We start from the raw sequence: 17,051 nt of genomic DNA on the forward strand, positions 1-17,051 counted from the left end.
TCCTTTAAAAAAGTCTGATAGCATAAAAGCATGAAAAACAGTAAAGAAGGTTTTAGGTGTAGATGAATGAAGGTATTAAATGAATTAAGTTCTTACTATTTTATTGTTTGTTATTTAATGACAACTATTAACAATGAAATTTCTCACTAAACCTCTTTTCTGGGGACAGTCACATCTACAGACCCAAACTGGATCGAGAGTTTAGGCAAAATTGGATACAATTTTGTATGTTACTGGAAATTACTTTGGGGGCTTAAACATGACACAGGGGAAGGAGATGCAAAGGAAACTGTCAAACACTGGGCATGATACAAGTAATACTCACTTTTATAGGAAGTGTAAATGAGGCAGAGACACTAAGCGACTCATGCGATTTAAGAGGCTTGCACAGTGAGTCAGCGACAGAATCAAGAATAGAATCCAAGATCCCCGACTCCTAAAAATCTTTTTGTGACAGTCTCTCTTTCACAATCTGCTCAGCATACCATGTAGAAACATAGCTCCCAGAGGATTAATCAAAATAGAACTGATTAAATTTAATCAAATTAATCCAGTTTTAAAAAATAAATTTCCCATTGCGTTTTCAGTTTGCTCTGCTATAGTCAATTTTCTCTTAACCAGTTTCTGGTACTGAACACAGCTAAACCAAACCATAATTTTTTGCCATCTAAACAATTCTTCAAATATCATCAGTAGAGTTATGAAAAATAGGCTAAAGACCTCATTTTACAAACTATTGCCCTCTTCTGATAAACAGTACGTTGGCACTACTTTTACATGTAAGGACTACATCTACTACTTTTAGCTGCAAAGGACTTAAATCCTATCTGCTCTGAAAACCCCTTTTCATTTAGCTCAGTAAGTATAACCTGAGATTCTTGATCCTTTCACTGAGGGAAACGTACTTAGCAGAATTACCTTAGAAAATGCATTTAACAAAGAAATGGCCTTATGTCAATAAACTGAGCCCAAAGGGCCTAGATACTGTTCTTCAATTAATTCAAAACATCCTGAAATTAAGAATTGGCAAACTCACTGGATTTTAGATAACAGCAAAGAGATGACAGCAACAAGAGACACTTGGTTTCAGAAAAAAAAACGTCAATATTGATTGTTTTTTCCATTGCTGGGTTACTGATCAGTGAAGTTAGTTAAGATTTTTACTTTTTCATTCAGTAACTTCAATAGGAAGAAATTAAGGAACACTTACGCAGATCACCAGTATTTTCCTAATGAAAATCAGCTATCATAACTCAGCTTGGCAGAGACCAGAAAAAACTAGCAGCTTCCAAGTCATGATTTGCAATTAATTTTTAAGCCAGAAAAACAGGGCAGAGTGTGCTCTTCTTCAGAAAGTAAAATTATGAAAAATAAAATTCTTCTAGCTTTCAGCGTAAGAGATCAGACAGCCTAACACAACCCACGTGACAGGCTTCTAACAAATTTTATTTATGACCAGCTGTTTTGCCAACTTAAATGGAGATTTCAAGAAGTGATTTACATGCATCATCAAATCACTTGAATGCAAGGAAAAAGAATTTATTTACATTGTCTTTTTTTTTTTTTTTTTTGGTCAGACTGGAAAAATTTCCAGGAAACAAAACAACTGTGAATGACGTGTTTTTCCTGAACCTCCCTTACATTTGGGAGACAGAAAGGGAAAGAACAACATTTATACTTCCTGCACATTATGTTGCTAAGTGGCAGTCACAGGGTAAAAAAAGAAATACACACTTGTTGACATTTGGCACAGAAATACTTCTCTGAAGTGCTTAGCCTATTTTATTTTTTATTAGCACAGTGCAGCAGGTAATGGCACCAGTGTTTCAGGTGGGAAAAATAAAATATTGATCTGGCATTTTGGCTCTTCAATCGATTTTTTTTTTAACTCCACAAAACTGAAGTATGCCAGAAAGTTTCTCTCCCAACCTCTGCCTGGATTCAGACATGTAATTTAATAGGAAGAAGGAATATTCTGATACTCTATTTTAGATGGTTATTTTAGCTTTGAAAAGACAACTCGGAGCATGTACATAAATTAAGTTGTTTAGAAGGGCTCATCAGAAAAGGCAACCTCCATTCATTGACTAGATAAGACAATTAAGTCTCTATTGTAGGCAGCCAGAGGTGCCTAAAATAAGCTGTCTATATGTTCTCCAAAATGCCTTAACTCTCTAGCTAAGTGTGGAAATTGTTAGCAGAAATTGTTAATTGGTTAATATCAGCAAGGCTGCAGTAGGCCAGCAAACACATCTGGTTGGTTTGAATTTACCAAGAGTCATTCAGCTTTTTTTTTTTTTTAAAAAAAACAACTATGCAGGATTGCATATTGTCAGACTTCTTGCAGATGGCATAACAATGCTATAGAAGACATTAATAAAATACACTGATTTAAAAAAAATACATAATATCTATTAAGAGTACACCCAGAAATGGAAAGAGACCACAAAAAGTTTACAGTGTTCTATTTCAAACATTTTCCTAAGAGAACACTTCGGTTTGTTCACAATATCCTGAAGGACAAACCAATATACCGAGTTTTTATTACCAGTTTCAAATTGCTGAGTGACAAGGAAGAAAAGAACCTCTGGGCAAAAGAAGAACCATCTACCAAAGAGAAAGAAACCATTATTTGCTCACTTCAATAGTTTCCTGAGCTCCTCTCCCAGTCAGGTAACAGTGACAAGAAAAACTACATTTCAAAGCTTTTTTTGAATTCAGATGTCAAAAGATCTAAAAACCTTCATCTTTAGGGAGTTTGCTAAAGTCAAGACACCTAAACTTCTTGGCTGGTAAAATTATTCATCTAAATCTAAGACATGCTAAAAAAAGAAAAAAAAGGCAAGGTCCTGAATCAATGCCGCAGCTTCCTGCTGAAGAAAGCAGGGGTAATTCACATCTTCCCACACGGGACACCATCATTTCTGTATTCTGTGACAGAGGGGACCAGCTGTGGTCTGTGTTAATACTAGTGCTGTGCAAGCCACGTCAAAACGGTTCATGGTCTGGAACAAAACAGAAGTGGCTGTTGCTGGTGATGACAGAACCCAGCAAAATCTTAACAATCCCCACTTCATGGGACTACTTTCAAGAAGAATGCTGAAAAAAACCCCAAAATTGTAACACAGATAATGTTAACGAAAGCTGTATTAAAAATGGTATGTATTTATGGCTATAAATTAGAGATTTTTGTAAACACTTCACCATTGAATTGAAAATTCTTGAAAGATATCTTTATAAAAATATTAACTTAAATATTAGTCAAATACATGAGGGGAAAAAAAAAAGAGTAATTCAGGTATTTTGTTTGGAGTACTCCTGAAACCTGAACAGAGACAATTAGGATATACTGCATTCAACTGCTTCCTCATCATTGCTTATTTAAGTTGTACACGAAGTGAGAAAAATTAAGTATTTTTTACCACCTGTTCCTTGTGCTGTATGAACTCACTGATTTTGCGTTTGTGCAGGAGCAGTTCCATTAGATAGCTGGCAATACAACAGTCACTGAGGCATCACAGCAGGTAGACAAAGGGTTATGGAAATCTTAAAAAATTTCTGTAATACATACTGAGTTTGATACTGGCTTCAATGATATTCTTAACAGCATTTGTGTGTGCATGCACACGCGTGTATTGTGCCACCCATACACACAATTAAAGAGCAAACCATACTGGTATTGCTGGTAAGGTTCTGGGACCTTGTTGTTTTTCCCCAAACAAGTTCACCAGTTGTTTAAATCAACAAGAGGTATTTACAGAATATTTCTAGGGGTACTTAAAATTTCCAGACAAATCCTTATTTTAACCTTGATTTCTCACTCTGGCTGTCTTGACTCACGGTAATGCCCAGATCAACTCCACAGCACATATGGAATGGCTCACATGGTCTGGGATGCTTCTCAGTGAATCTGCGGTCCATGTTAGTATCTGTTAAGATATGGAGCTAATGTGCACCTGCAAAATGACCAGCCTGAAACTCCTGGAGGTTTAACTACCGCTGGTTCTTCAGCTGGGTCTGTCAGTCTTATGTAAATACCAGATGAAAACAATCAAACTCCTCACTTACTCATGAGAATTACAAAATTTCTCCTAAGAAAAGAAAGCTCATAACCATAGAAGCTGTAAAAACTAAGGCTTCCATAAATTTAAACAGAGCTTTTTAGAAGAAAAAAAGAATAAAGATGTTTTTTCTACTGCTCTGACAATTACCCAGAGAAATATTCCATCACACTCTGGATTCTTCCAAATAAGCCCAGCTCATCTTTATGCCACAATAATGTTACACTGTGTGGACATAATGCCTGAAATTCATTTCTCTTTCTTACTGCTATAATGTATTAAGGAAATAATGAAGGTTGCATGGAGAGGTCCTTAAATTTTAGGAGAATTTTGTGTACGTGCTGTTATGGCCTTCAAGTGGAAAAGTATGATCACAAAGGTCGCAGCTCCTGCAATCTGCTCCCATCAGAAAATATAATGCAGTTAGAACTAAAAAAAAATCCACGAAGTAATACTGTAATGTCCTGATTACATTAATAAGAGTCAAGTTTCTATGGCTTCAACTTCCTTACTGTCTCCTGAAGCCAGAAATCTTACACTATATTGCTTTTGTGGTTCTAATGGACTTACTTTTTTCCTTGAATGTGAAGAAAGAGCAAACAAGTTAAAGACACTGCATTTTTCTCATACTGTTTTAATCCTGCAGAGCGTGGGGGAGTCATTTTGCGTTACTATACAATATGTCCTGTTACACTGAAAAAAAAAAAAAATCTTAAATTAACCTAACTTTAAGACGTAGCAGAGCTTCAGTAATAGTTTAGAGGTATGCTAAATCCAAATTCTTCACGTAACAGGTCAGTGAGAGGTACAGCTTACAGTAAATTACAACACAAAGTGTGCAATTACTGCGCATTTGCCCAGGTGTAGCAAAAAAGCTGTAACTGCTGTGTTCCATACGCTCCATACTTCTAGAACTGAACAAAGTCAGTTCGGAATATCCATGCAAAACAGTCGTCTGTACTCTGAATTGCTCAGCATGGACCTTGAACAATATTTTCTGACTACAGGGGAACATAAGGTAAAGCAGCTGTACACAGTGGTTTCTTTGTAGGTGGCAACTTCTTTTCTGCCTTTTCCCGTATTGTCCGTCACCACTCTCTGCATCTATCATCATGCTGGGATAAATGAGGACAATAGAATTCAAAAAGGCATGACAATTTTTGTGTCATACTCATGCAAACATTTAGGAAGCTGAAAGGTGTCAATTGCCATGGAAATGTCCTGGTTTGATACATAAAAAGCAAATCCACAGCACTTAAAACAATCTCACAACATAACACAGTAAGTTTGTCACAGTCATTCCAGATGCTTATTTAAAAATTGAATAACAAAACTGACCAGGGTTTGGTGTGTAGGTTTTTGTTTGGTGAACACACGATAACAGGCTAGTCAGAAAACTCTAATTGAGCTCCAACTGGACTAAATTATAATGTCACTAAAAGGCTCTCCAGCAGATGGCAAAGTTTAGATAATTACAAAAATGAACTACTCAATTACATTTAGAACTGTACAGCTTGAGCAACGCTAACCACTCAAATCCCTAGGAGCACAAGAAGAAGTGTCTAGAATTCTTTACATCTCCAGCAAGTGTCTCAATATTGACCTAAGACCACCACTTTACCCCAAAACAGATACTGAAGTCAAGACAAAAATCTTTAAGGCCACTTTATTGCTGAATTCAACCCTCATTTAATCAATTCACAACATATTACTCCCCTCTAAAGATGCATTCATGTCATAATTTTTAAGAAAGTATTTAAAAAAGTACATGTTAACATGAAATATTTTTAATTCTTTATGAACTTTAAAAAGCCTCATCTTAAGCACATATGGAAAAATACGTTCCTAAACCTCACAGCAGTGCAATGATATATAAATACATGAATATCATTTGAACATTTACATGTTCGATTTCTTGCAGCTTGTAGAAAGGGTTTATTCTTATTATACTGTTGAAAGTCTGGAACAGGAGAGTACTTGATTTTCTCAATACTCCCTTTGTCACCAGAAATACTATAAACTATATTTTTATATAAAAATACGATGTAGTTGAATTTTTATTAGTTGTCAACATGATTTACTTTAAAAACAACCAAGACAGTAAGTGCTGGGGATGGAAATGTACAATTAAGCTTAGTTTTGATACTGCTTGTAACAAATACAGAAACTATGTTTTATGGTCAGGACTTTGAAACCACAATGATGGACAAATTAAATATATATAATCAGGTAAAGAACAAGGAAAGCAAAAGGCATGGTAGAATATGCAGTAACTGAACTGAGAAGGAAGAAGATCATATTCACTTACTTGAGGTGTTGCATTAAATGTCTTAATCTTTTTCTATGAAATAATAAAATATTCTGAAATATGAAGGTATTGATGAATATAGTCTGATAAATGAAATGAAAGGTGACAGAATCCAGTCTTGAAAATTCTTGAACAAGTGCGTAAGTTGAGAATAACCCAGGGCCCACACTGTCTTACAGACGGGGGATATGACCACTCACAGTACAGGGCACTGAATAATATCCTGGCTTGTTTCCCAAGGTATGTGTTTCATCAGTATCACTACTCAACTTGGATTATGTTTAAACCAGCTGTTTTTTATCTAAGTGCAATCTCTTACACATACTGCGAGTACATCTGCAAAGAGATGCAGATCTGAGTGCTGTCAGTGTAAAGGTTGGTATATGAGCTCATGGCATCTTACTAATTCTCAGTGTTTTTATAAATATAGTAAAAAAGGCAGGCACAAGATGAATCCCTTGTGGCACATCATATGTAACAAGACCTCAGGGAAAGAAATAGCCACTCCTTATTTCATGAGAATTTGTAGGCACAAAAGAAACCATTTTGGTTTCTAGACACTTACCCCTGCTATCAAGCCATCCTAGAATGCAAGCATAAGAATTGCTGCATCAGGACAAAACTTAATTCCTTATTTAAGGCAACAAAAAAGGCTTCTCAATATTTTTTTCTGTTAATTTTGTGTGTGTGTAGGTTTTTACTTCATACATGAATCTCATTAACAGAATAAGCTATGATAGTTCAATACCTCTACAAATCACCAACTAAAAAATAGAGTATATTTTAGATATATAAACACATTCTATACAGTTGGAAGCTTTGCTTCCTGCATTTCCTTCCCTTGATCTTCTTCCATACACAAATAAGTTGTCTGTGTGCCACCTTCTCATTCTCCTTTTAGCAACGCTGCCACTTCTCTCTCATAAGAGCAGGTCACCATTTCATCCCTTTATTCCTTCTAGTTCCCTGCCTCAATTCCGTCTACTTGGGGTGGCACATTCAGTGCCACCTGCTACTTACTCAGCTTACAGAAGTGACTGGATGGGGCAGTCACAAATCACCGTATCTAAGGTCAAGATGCCCAAGCAACAGAACCTTTGCAAGATCAGCTAAACAGTACATTCAGTTCCAGGTCTGCCAGCTGTTGCTCTGTATGTTTTCCATGCTAAAACAGGTTTTAAGTAGCAAATAAAAACAGTGGAAGTGGAATGAAAAGGAAGTTCTGAAATGAAGAGGCGAAAGGTTCAGGTTAGGCTACATCTGTCTATAGCCTCAAAAACTGTAACTTAGTACTCAAGGAATGCATTTAACTCAACAGCATTAACTCAACAGCATTACATACATTTGAAAATTCTGCTCAGCTACAGAATAAAGATTATTACAAAACATGAAAGTATAAACACGAATGTTTGACTATGAGATGAACTGAAATGTGAAATTTTTGCTTACTAATTAAATATTTTACATCCTATCTTCTTAGAGAAACTACAGGCCAAATTCTTCTCCCTTTGAAGGCAGTGGGAGTTTTGCCATTCACTGCAGTAAAGCCTAAACCAGCAAATGACTCTCTGCTCTGTTCTTGTGTTAACTTCGTTTTCAACTACCACTAACATCTTACATTGCTACTTACGTTTAACTGAGGGAATCATACCAAGAGCAACTGAAGCCTGATTATTCAATGTTAAATGAGGATACAACGTGGACACACAAAAAATTGGTTTATTTGTAATTATATCCATTAGAGCTATAATTCAACACATCTATCTAAAGTGTTTAATATTTAAATGGTAATAGGTTTCATTACCTTTCTAAAAAGCAACTCAGAAATGTTTCACCTCCTGAATGTCAGGAAGACTTTAGTCAAACACAGAGTTTTGTGAAATTGTATGTAACAGCTCTTGGAAACCTACATTTTTTTTGGGGAAAAAAAAAATCATGCATTGTAGACTTCCACAAACCTGAAGAGGGTTTTCTGAGCAAGAAAACAGAAAGTCACCCTTTCAGTAATTGAAAAAGCAGAACACACAAAGAGGGGGTTGCTCTAACGAATGAGGCTGCATGCAGTGCAGAGACCTCCACAGACAAAGCACAGCTGCTGCTCTTTGCAATGAGGGATTAGCAGTCTAGGTCAAAGGAAAAAAAGCCTCTGTGTAGCTAAGTGAGCAAACTGCAGAATGCATCCTCAGCACAGATGAGAAAGGGCCATCTAACCAGCTTGCAAATTGTGTAGAAGCTTCTGGGAACAGAAACAAAACCAGCATCAATTTCTTGACAGAACATGTAAAAATATTTCTGGTGAAAAGCAGTGATGCTCTGTGAGAGAACTGAGGTTGCAATGACCTTTCAGTTATTTTAAAATTACATTTCCCCTTTCCCTTCTTTGCATTCATATATATAACAAGCACTTCTTCTTCATGGCAAAACCAACATGCTATCTATGGGGTTTTAACAATAGCATCTGGAAGTAACCGGCCCTAGAGATAACAAAAGCAGCTCTTTTAATTGTCTTTCATAAGAACCAAAGCTGTTAAAAATATACAGATGCACACAGAACGTTTTTTTTTTAAATGCAAACGTTCAAATCTCTTTCAACCTTCATGCAGGTGAGTCAGAATGTATTTTGATTTTAAACATTTTTGGCTTTACATTGACACTTCAGTTGAATGGGATATAAGCCAATATTTGAAGAAAAAGAATTACTTAAACTTTTTATTACATATTAAATGTATTGTTATTCTAAATAATTCACTTTAGCAACTTTTCTCACAGAGAGAAAATGAATAGTCTTCTAAACTGAGAAATATTGTTTGAATGTACCAGTTTGAAGGTATTTCTAATCTGGCTTTTGTTTATGGATAAAACACTTGGAAAACATTACTGGCAATTAGGCTGGTATCTGAAAGGGCGAATTAATTGCATGTTACAGGTAGCTATTGCGACTTACTTTGGTTTGTGGTATTACAGAAGTGTAAGTCATTAAAATACTTGAACTAGAAGTATCAAAAAGTTGTACTGTTCAAAAAATGGGAGAGCTTTTCTTCTTTTCTCCTGTCAAATCAAATCAAATTCAATTTAAATAAAATTTACTCAACTGAAGAATTCAGTAAAAATAAAAAGGCGTAACATTATTCAATTCAACAAAGTCACATTTCCTTGCTGGTAAAAGTTTGATATACCTGATTGCACATACTGACTTACACAACCGTTAGTAATTGCCATTATCACAAAGGCCCTTTTCAATGAAGCTGGGGTTGCAGCTTGTGACAGATGGGGAAGTTCCCAAGAGCTGTGCTCAGGCTCATCGGAGCACTCCTTAACATCTGTACAAGTTCCCTACGTTCTTGTGGGAGTTATTTATATACTGTACTTCTCCAGCCTGACAGACTGCTTGCCTGACTGTTGACCCTTTACTACAAGTAATCTGCACTAAGGAAAAAAGATCATTGCATTGGAACAGCAAACCTAAATTTAAGCATGTGAGCTAACAGACTTTGTAGCCTGCATATGTAAAACACAGGCGCATGTCACCGTTCCCCCCCCACAATATCCCTGCTCTAAGAATTGAGTGTTACCAGTCCTACTGAAGTTGGTATTGATGGCCAAAAAAAGCTATTCTCCACTATGGTCAAAAATCTATTCTCTGTGTGTTAATTACAACTAGATTTAGAAAAGTTTTAATTAAAAGTTTTGAAAATTCACATAAAAGTAGACATCTGGGAGGTCAGAAATATTTTTTGAATCTACATCAAATATTTCTAAGAAACTCTTTATTTACGTACTTTCACAGCATTACATGCTTTGTAAACTGCACCAATGCATTGTCATTTACATAGCTAAGAAATCAAAGGACATTCAATTTCTGTTTCTAAAATAAAGGCTATCACCACTATACACTTGTATGGAGTGTATATATCACTCCATACACTTTTACGGAGTACAGCTGAAAATAGCAGAGTTTGAAAAGTGCATCAACAATTCAAAGGGAACAGACAAACCTGGAATGCTTTTGTCTCTAATATTGCATTTTAAAATCATGTCATAAAAAAACCCACAACTGTTATTTTCAGGTAAATATATATTCCCTCCTACAATGCATCAAAGGAATAGTAAAACTTCAGTCATTTGTAAATGATGAAATTCAAGACAGGTCAACTTCCCCCCGCCCCTGGATCACAGGCTCACAAATACATACATTATATGAGTTGAAATAGTACAGAGCGCTGGGGCCTATAAGACTTTTGGACTACCTCAGAATCTGAAGTGTGTTTAGGCTTAGATGTCTTCAGACATTCTTCAGCATTTTATATGGCTGCTTATGTCCCACCAGAGGTGGATATGCTATTTCTTCTTCCAAGAGCTTTTCTACCATCTCAACTATACAGCTCCGTAACTTCTCTCTTCCCAGTACCAACAGGAATGATTTTTAGAAACAGGTATCTGTTGGTACTATTTAAAAACAGAAAGCAGAAAATTCTGCTACAGTTTACAAGGGTATTTTAATTCTCATTACTCTGGTCTATGGAAAATGCTAAACTCAATTTCAAAAGCTTCAACATCTTTGTGTTAAAGTGAACAGAGATAATGAGGGCTTTTGGAGCCTGGTCCCCACACCCAGTTTGTGCTATTTCTTCTTTATACAGTCTTAAAAGGAAGCATCAGAAAACACCTAAATGGAGGAGGTGCTGACAGACTGAAAACTTTAATTGAGACTCCTTTCCCACAGTGCCTCCCACACAAAGCTACAGAGTTTAAAGATTTTAACAGTTTATAAGCATAAGAGACAATTCTTTTTCCTTTGACCTCGTTTAATCCCTGATAATTTGTATTAAAATAGTAGATTTCACCAAAAATTAGCTTCTTGAGCCAAACAAAGCCTTTAAGTTTACTTCTACTGGGTGAGATATCTAATATACCACTGCTGCACCTCAATTTCCAGCACCTTAGGAAGTGAGGGACAAACTGTGTTAACATCCTTCCATATTTAGCACATGTAAGCACTGGGCAGTATGTGCAGTGGGAAGTTTTTTCCACCTGCCTTAGCAATAAAGTTGTGGGAAATGTCCCTTACTCCATATTAAAAATAAATATCTACTGCTAAGCTGAGAACAGCCAGAGAGAGAAACTTGCCCAGAAGCAGGCAACTTCTGTGCCACCTTCTTCCATTCAGTCTCAGCTAAGAGTTTCCAAATAAGCAAAACCTTTCTTTAAAACGCAAGTGCTCCGAGACACACTTCATCTACGCCCCTCTCCGCTGTCTGAGCGCACAGTCCTATCTTGTATTCTTCAGCACTGACCCATAACTCAGTATGTTTTTGTAGTGCTTAAGAAATAACAACTCACCAAGAGTCTCAAATGAAAGCAAATTCCATTCTAAAAGATTTTTAGGAAATGTTTTGAAGACGTTCCCTTTAAGAGTATCATACAAAAAAATGAAAAAGTTGACCAAAAACCATGGAGTACCAACAACCATCCATACCAGTAATGGAAAAGTAAGAGTCACGGCAACATAGAGCTTTGCTAGGAAAACCAGGGCGGCCAGTTCCCCTGACTCCACCCTCCCTCCCAAATACTTATGTCAAGTAATATTCAAAGACAAATACAAATCTGACTTTCAACCAAACTCGTGTTTCAACTCAACTAGAACTCTGTCTTTGAACTTACAGGGTGTGCACCGTTTTCTTAGCATAATAGAAGGAGACTGTGTGGGAAGAACATGAAATGCAAGAGCATCGTGGGAAAGACTAGAGTCACAAATGACATGGCTCCTCCCTGAAACCCATCTGGAAAGTCTGAGTAACTGCTGGATGTCCCCAGTTACTCATTCACATTCAATCAAATTTCAGGAATATCCGATTTATTCAAAATACCACAAATTACATCAACTAATGCAAGTTATTTTGCTTCATCATGGCTTTTTCAAAGCATGCATTTTACAAGAAGCGTATTTTTTAAATTACCAGTTTTAATTCAACTGCTGAGACCTTTGACTGATGACAGTCTCAGCAAAACCCCATCCAAACTTCATTGAGCCACTTTATACATATATAGCAATTTTGTAATAATTTTGAATTCTAAAAATCCATTTTTCCTAGATTTCCAGTTACCTTTCATAAACAGTCAATTCACAGATTAAGTTTATTCTGCCAAATGCAGTAATGCATTCCCCTGTGCCTAAGAATTCATACCCTATAATCCAGTTTTCCCAGCAAAATGGTAAAATGGTTATCAATATTTGAAAACCCTGGATCTATTTAAAAAGCTTTGGTAGGGCATCGTTATGTGCTCCTCCTTTCATAAAGATAATAATCTAAGGACTGTCTTTCCACTTGGAGTGTTTTCCTTTGCTTTCTTTCAGGAAGTGTTGCTAAGGAAACAGACTATCATCTACCATTAGGTCCAAGGGTCTAGCAAGGTTTTTCTCAGGAAAAATAGACTAACAATTACAAAACCGGTATCCTTTTTTTTTTTTTTAAATGAAGAAAAAAAAATTAAGGCAGAATTACTACATCCCCAACACACATAATGTGCAAGAAACATATACTCACTAGGACATGCTCCTTCTCCCTCCTAAACAACATTATTTTATTTTCATTTCATAATGAAATAAGGAGAAGCATTTAACCCATCATTAAAGCAAAAGTTTGTGGTTTTTTCCCACTTCTAGAGCCAGTATGGTGTTTAGCTTTGCCCTTTGAGAAAAGGCAGTCGACAGTTCTGTTAAGCAACAGTTCCCTGAAATAACGACCTGGCACTGTGTGCACAAAATCATTACAGACCTACTTACTAAATTGACTCACATAGAGTAACTAAGCCTGGCTCAATAAATTCAAATTTGTATACTTCATTTAGAGTTTCTGGTATTGTGAGTTTACATCACAATCCATTTTACTACGAAACAATTATATTCCACTGTAACAGATCTGAGGATTTACCCAAATTAAAGTGGTGTTATTTGTAAAATTAATGTCTACAGTAGTTCAGCAACAAGCTTTTTTTGGCTTAAATCAAACTTAGAAATATGAACAGCTCTGAGTTTCAGTAAAGTCTCATCTCCATACAGATGACATGGCAGGCAAAACACATGAGCCTGTACAAAATACAGGTATGTTAAAATAATTTTGCCGCTGTTTCATTAAAGGTAATCAGTCATCATTTAAAAATTAAGGTGCCAATACCTTAATTTTGTATTTTACCAGAAGCATTTTGGAAAACAGAAAGGGAGTTCTAAGATTATTAATAATATCTCTGGAGGTCAACACCACCATAAATATATACATATCTATATATGTATATATGTATCTTCTAATTTGTAAAGCAAAGTTTACTGCTGAACTGTCTTAATATGCTGTGGCCCAGGTCTGACTTAGAGTTTAAGACAATTCTATCAAGTCAGCTGCAATTCCTATAAAGATTATAATAAAATACTAATGTTAACACAATGTACGTTATCTTTACTAACACTATAATTAAATGTCCAGAACACCAATGGAAACCCTATACATCTCACATGTAAAGTTATAACTTCAAGAGATAATCAGGAGAAGGGAATAGAAATGTAAATTAAAGGACAAACCAAAATAAAAATAAAATAATAATTAAAAAACCATCAAAACTTGAACAGGCTTCTATTGCATTTAAGATTAACTTGCCTTGTTAAAAAAGGTTTTCCTTACAACTTACAGAAAGGCTTGTATGCAAAAAGCTTATCTAATTTTATGTGGCTGCATCAGTCCAACAAAAGAGATTGCATCTCTCTATACGTCCCACCTCACTTATAAACTGGAACAACCCGATTAAATTGTTTTTACTTACCGATTTGAGAAACTTAAAGGATGCATTTTCTAACAAATATGATGTCTAACTGTGCTTGACAGCAATCACTTTCAGTATTTCTACCCCCTATTACTGATTTTAATTGAAATACACTCATTTGCGATAGAATTCCCCCTCCCCCCCTTTCCTGCACTGCACTTTGTTCGTGAGAAGAGAAACAGCACATGGCCCAGATATGACAACTGTTGAGGACTCAAAAACAGAACTCATTTAAGCCTGTTAGCAAAAGCAAAAATTGCAGCTACCTTTGCAAATAACTTATACACAAAGATAAATCAGGTGCAGCAGAGGCCAGCAGACAGGGACAGCGCACCTAGAATTTACAGGAGTAAAAACACCAAATAGAACAGGAGCAACTATTCTGTATTGTGGCAGCTGAGGCAGCTCACAAATCCTGTGGCCACACAACAAAAAACCTTACAGATGCCGTATCTTTAGACCTTGCACCTTATCTCTGAGTCATGATAGAATATGTTTTAAAAATAAGTCTAGTAAATATTGGTTTAAATTCACCTATTGCCTTGATACGGCCTGTTCTTTCCTCGGGACCATTCCCACCTTCTCCGAAACAGCTACTCCCTCCTCCCTTCAGAGCAATAACGCTACAAGGTTACAGTGCTTATGTATTTCCAAATCTCTTTCAAACATGGCTTTGGCTCAGACACCTCTTTCTTTTGCTAAGGAGTTTTAGTGATCACAAAGTGATGAGAATCGCTTAAACCACTCTCTCTGCTGCTGACTACACGACCAGCAGGATCTGCCTTACACTGGTCACTGGAAGATGTCTGTGTCATGGCAACATCCTCAACTACCAACCTTTCAGTGGGGGCCACGGTACAAACTAGCATAGAAGCAGTCCTGCAACTTCTTCAGCATCCTTCAATCTTCCTTAGGGCCAGAGACCCCCCACGCCGGGCTGAGGGAAAAACACTCAGTACACCATTTTAAGCGTCATTTTGGTCCCCCACTTCCTACCTCCCCAGGAGCGCAGGATGCTCTGACTTCACTCCTAACTGCAGACTCTCTAGGGCAGAACCTTGTCACTCAGCGAAGGGATATGATGGCGTAAGTGAAAGACATCGCCTGAGGAGCTCCAGCTGCCTGCAGTCTTATTGGCTCAAAAGGCTTTGACAGCACGTCCGCACTTTTATTATTAAAGCTTAGAGGATTCTGTAAGTTGAACCCCCACTAAAAACTTAACAATTAACTGGGGTCACAGGGGGTAAGTGGGAGTGAGGAGTTACACATTCCAGATGGCTGTTGCAACTGGCTTCTCACATGCTCAGTGGGACACACTGGTTGTCTGTCCTCTCAACTGGACACAGAACCCTGTTACCACAGATCTCCCTAAGCACCTCTTCTCACCTTGAGATCCTCCCTCTGTCGCTGGTCATCCTTTAGTAAGGGCAAAATCTGTGCCCTCTGCCTCAATAAGATGACCTTCAAAACTCAGAGGCAACCAGCAGACGCCTGCTTTTCACAGAAATATACAAATGAAAAGGAAGAAACATGATGTTTCCTGGCTTTAAAGACAATGTTAAACGTACAGGAAGAGCATAACAGTGGTGAGTTCAGGCTGTCCAGAGTCTACATGGCTCTCTGCAGAGTTTAATTTTGAAAGTGATAGTGTAAGGTTCAGCTCACATTATCAGGCATTTTTCATTGGTGGCCACCAGATGCAGAGTAGTAATGGAATAAAAAAAGCTGACTTTCAGCAGTGGTCTACTATAAATCAAAGCCACAAAATAAGACAGCCTGCGAAGTATTGTTAGTGGGCAATACAGAAGCAACAATGTGCTCTGAAATATTACATGAAATGCTATTTGCAGGAATTAATTCAGACTATGACTTCTGTGAACAGTGAAGGTCACAACAAATGTCAAAAACATACATAATCCCCCCAACTCTGCAGTTCTAAAATTGCAGTCAGATACATGAGTATGCTTTGCCCTGGATCAACAGCAATAACTATCTACACCCATAGCAACACCGCCTGATGGTAAAGGCTCTGGGAAGTTAGCACAGAGTTGTAGGGGCTGATTACAGGGAAGGCTGAACAAGTCTATGATTAGTAAGAAGAAAAAGGAATTAAACAGCGTAGTAACCTCAGCTAAACACAAGAGGGAAGCTGCCCTGTCTGCACAAATACTTGCTTCTGGTCTTTAGTAAATAAGGCCAACATCAAGGTTAATGTGATCAGTCATTCAATATTTTTCAATTTTACCCCTTAAATAAGTTTGCCATACTGGGAACCATTCTTGCAGTTGGATGGTTAACTTTACTGTGTGGAACGGGAGGAAAGGGTCAATGTTTTTCACAGAGAGCAGGCAGGCGATATGGCAGCAACAAGGACTAAGACTCTAGAAATTGTGACAAACAGAGCAGTAGTTGATGCCACTGGTAGCCAAATCCTCATATGGAATCTACACCCGAATTCAGTTATGAGAAAGTTGGGTTGCAGGTTTCATTTCCTTCAATCTTGTGCTTCTCATCCCAAGCTTCCCTCTTTGTTTTCATTTCTTGATCAACCACATCTAGGCTGAATGTCTGACAGCAGTCATATTTCTCTTAGGTGAACATACAACAAAAAGACTGATTACATCATATAGGCAGTAGAGACAGGCCTATGCTAGTTAAGGAGGATGGGCTACATATTATTTTAAAATTTAAATCCAGTTTTCAGCCATTACGCTAATCCACTTACGACTTGGAGTCCTCCAATTTTTCTTCACTGCTTTCTTCTGAGACAGAAGGCTCTGTCATATAACATCTCCCTTTACCTGCCTCTTCTCTACTACTTCCCCCCCAGATAGATATTCTAGCCTTGATAGGATAAACCAACGCAGACT

The 17,051-nt window shown here is 37.1% G+C and overlaps 1 protein-coding gene across 7 annotated transcripts in view; it reads right to left on the minus strand.

Annotated features, from left to right (window-relative positions):
* Positions 1–17,051, minus strand: part of AMMECR1 (AMMECR nuclear protein 1) — an 88,238-nt gene that overhangs the window by 30,909 nt on the left and 40,278 nt on the right. Inside the window, exon 5 of one of the 7 annotated variants that reach the window (XM_075162445.1) lies at positions 11,453–16,769. The exons of the other annotated variants lie outside the window; for them this stretch is intronic. Coding sequence (XP_075018546.1) covers positions 16,642–16,769 — 128 coding nt within the window. The 3' untranslated portion in view covers positions 11,453–16,641. Of the gene's footprint in view, positions 1–11,452; positions 16,770–17,051 lie in introns of those variants that run through there. 7 annotated transcript variants of the gene reach the window in all.

This window comes from Calonectris borealis, chromosome 13 (genome assembly GCF_964195595.1).
Source record: "Calonectris borealis chromosome 13, bCalBor7.hap1.2, whole genome shotgun sequence".
Lineage (NCBI taxonomy): Eukaryota > Metazoa > Chordata > Aves > Procellariiformes > Procellariidae > Calonectris > Calonectris borealis.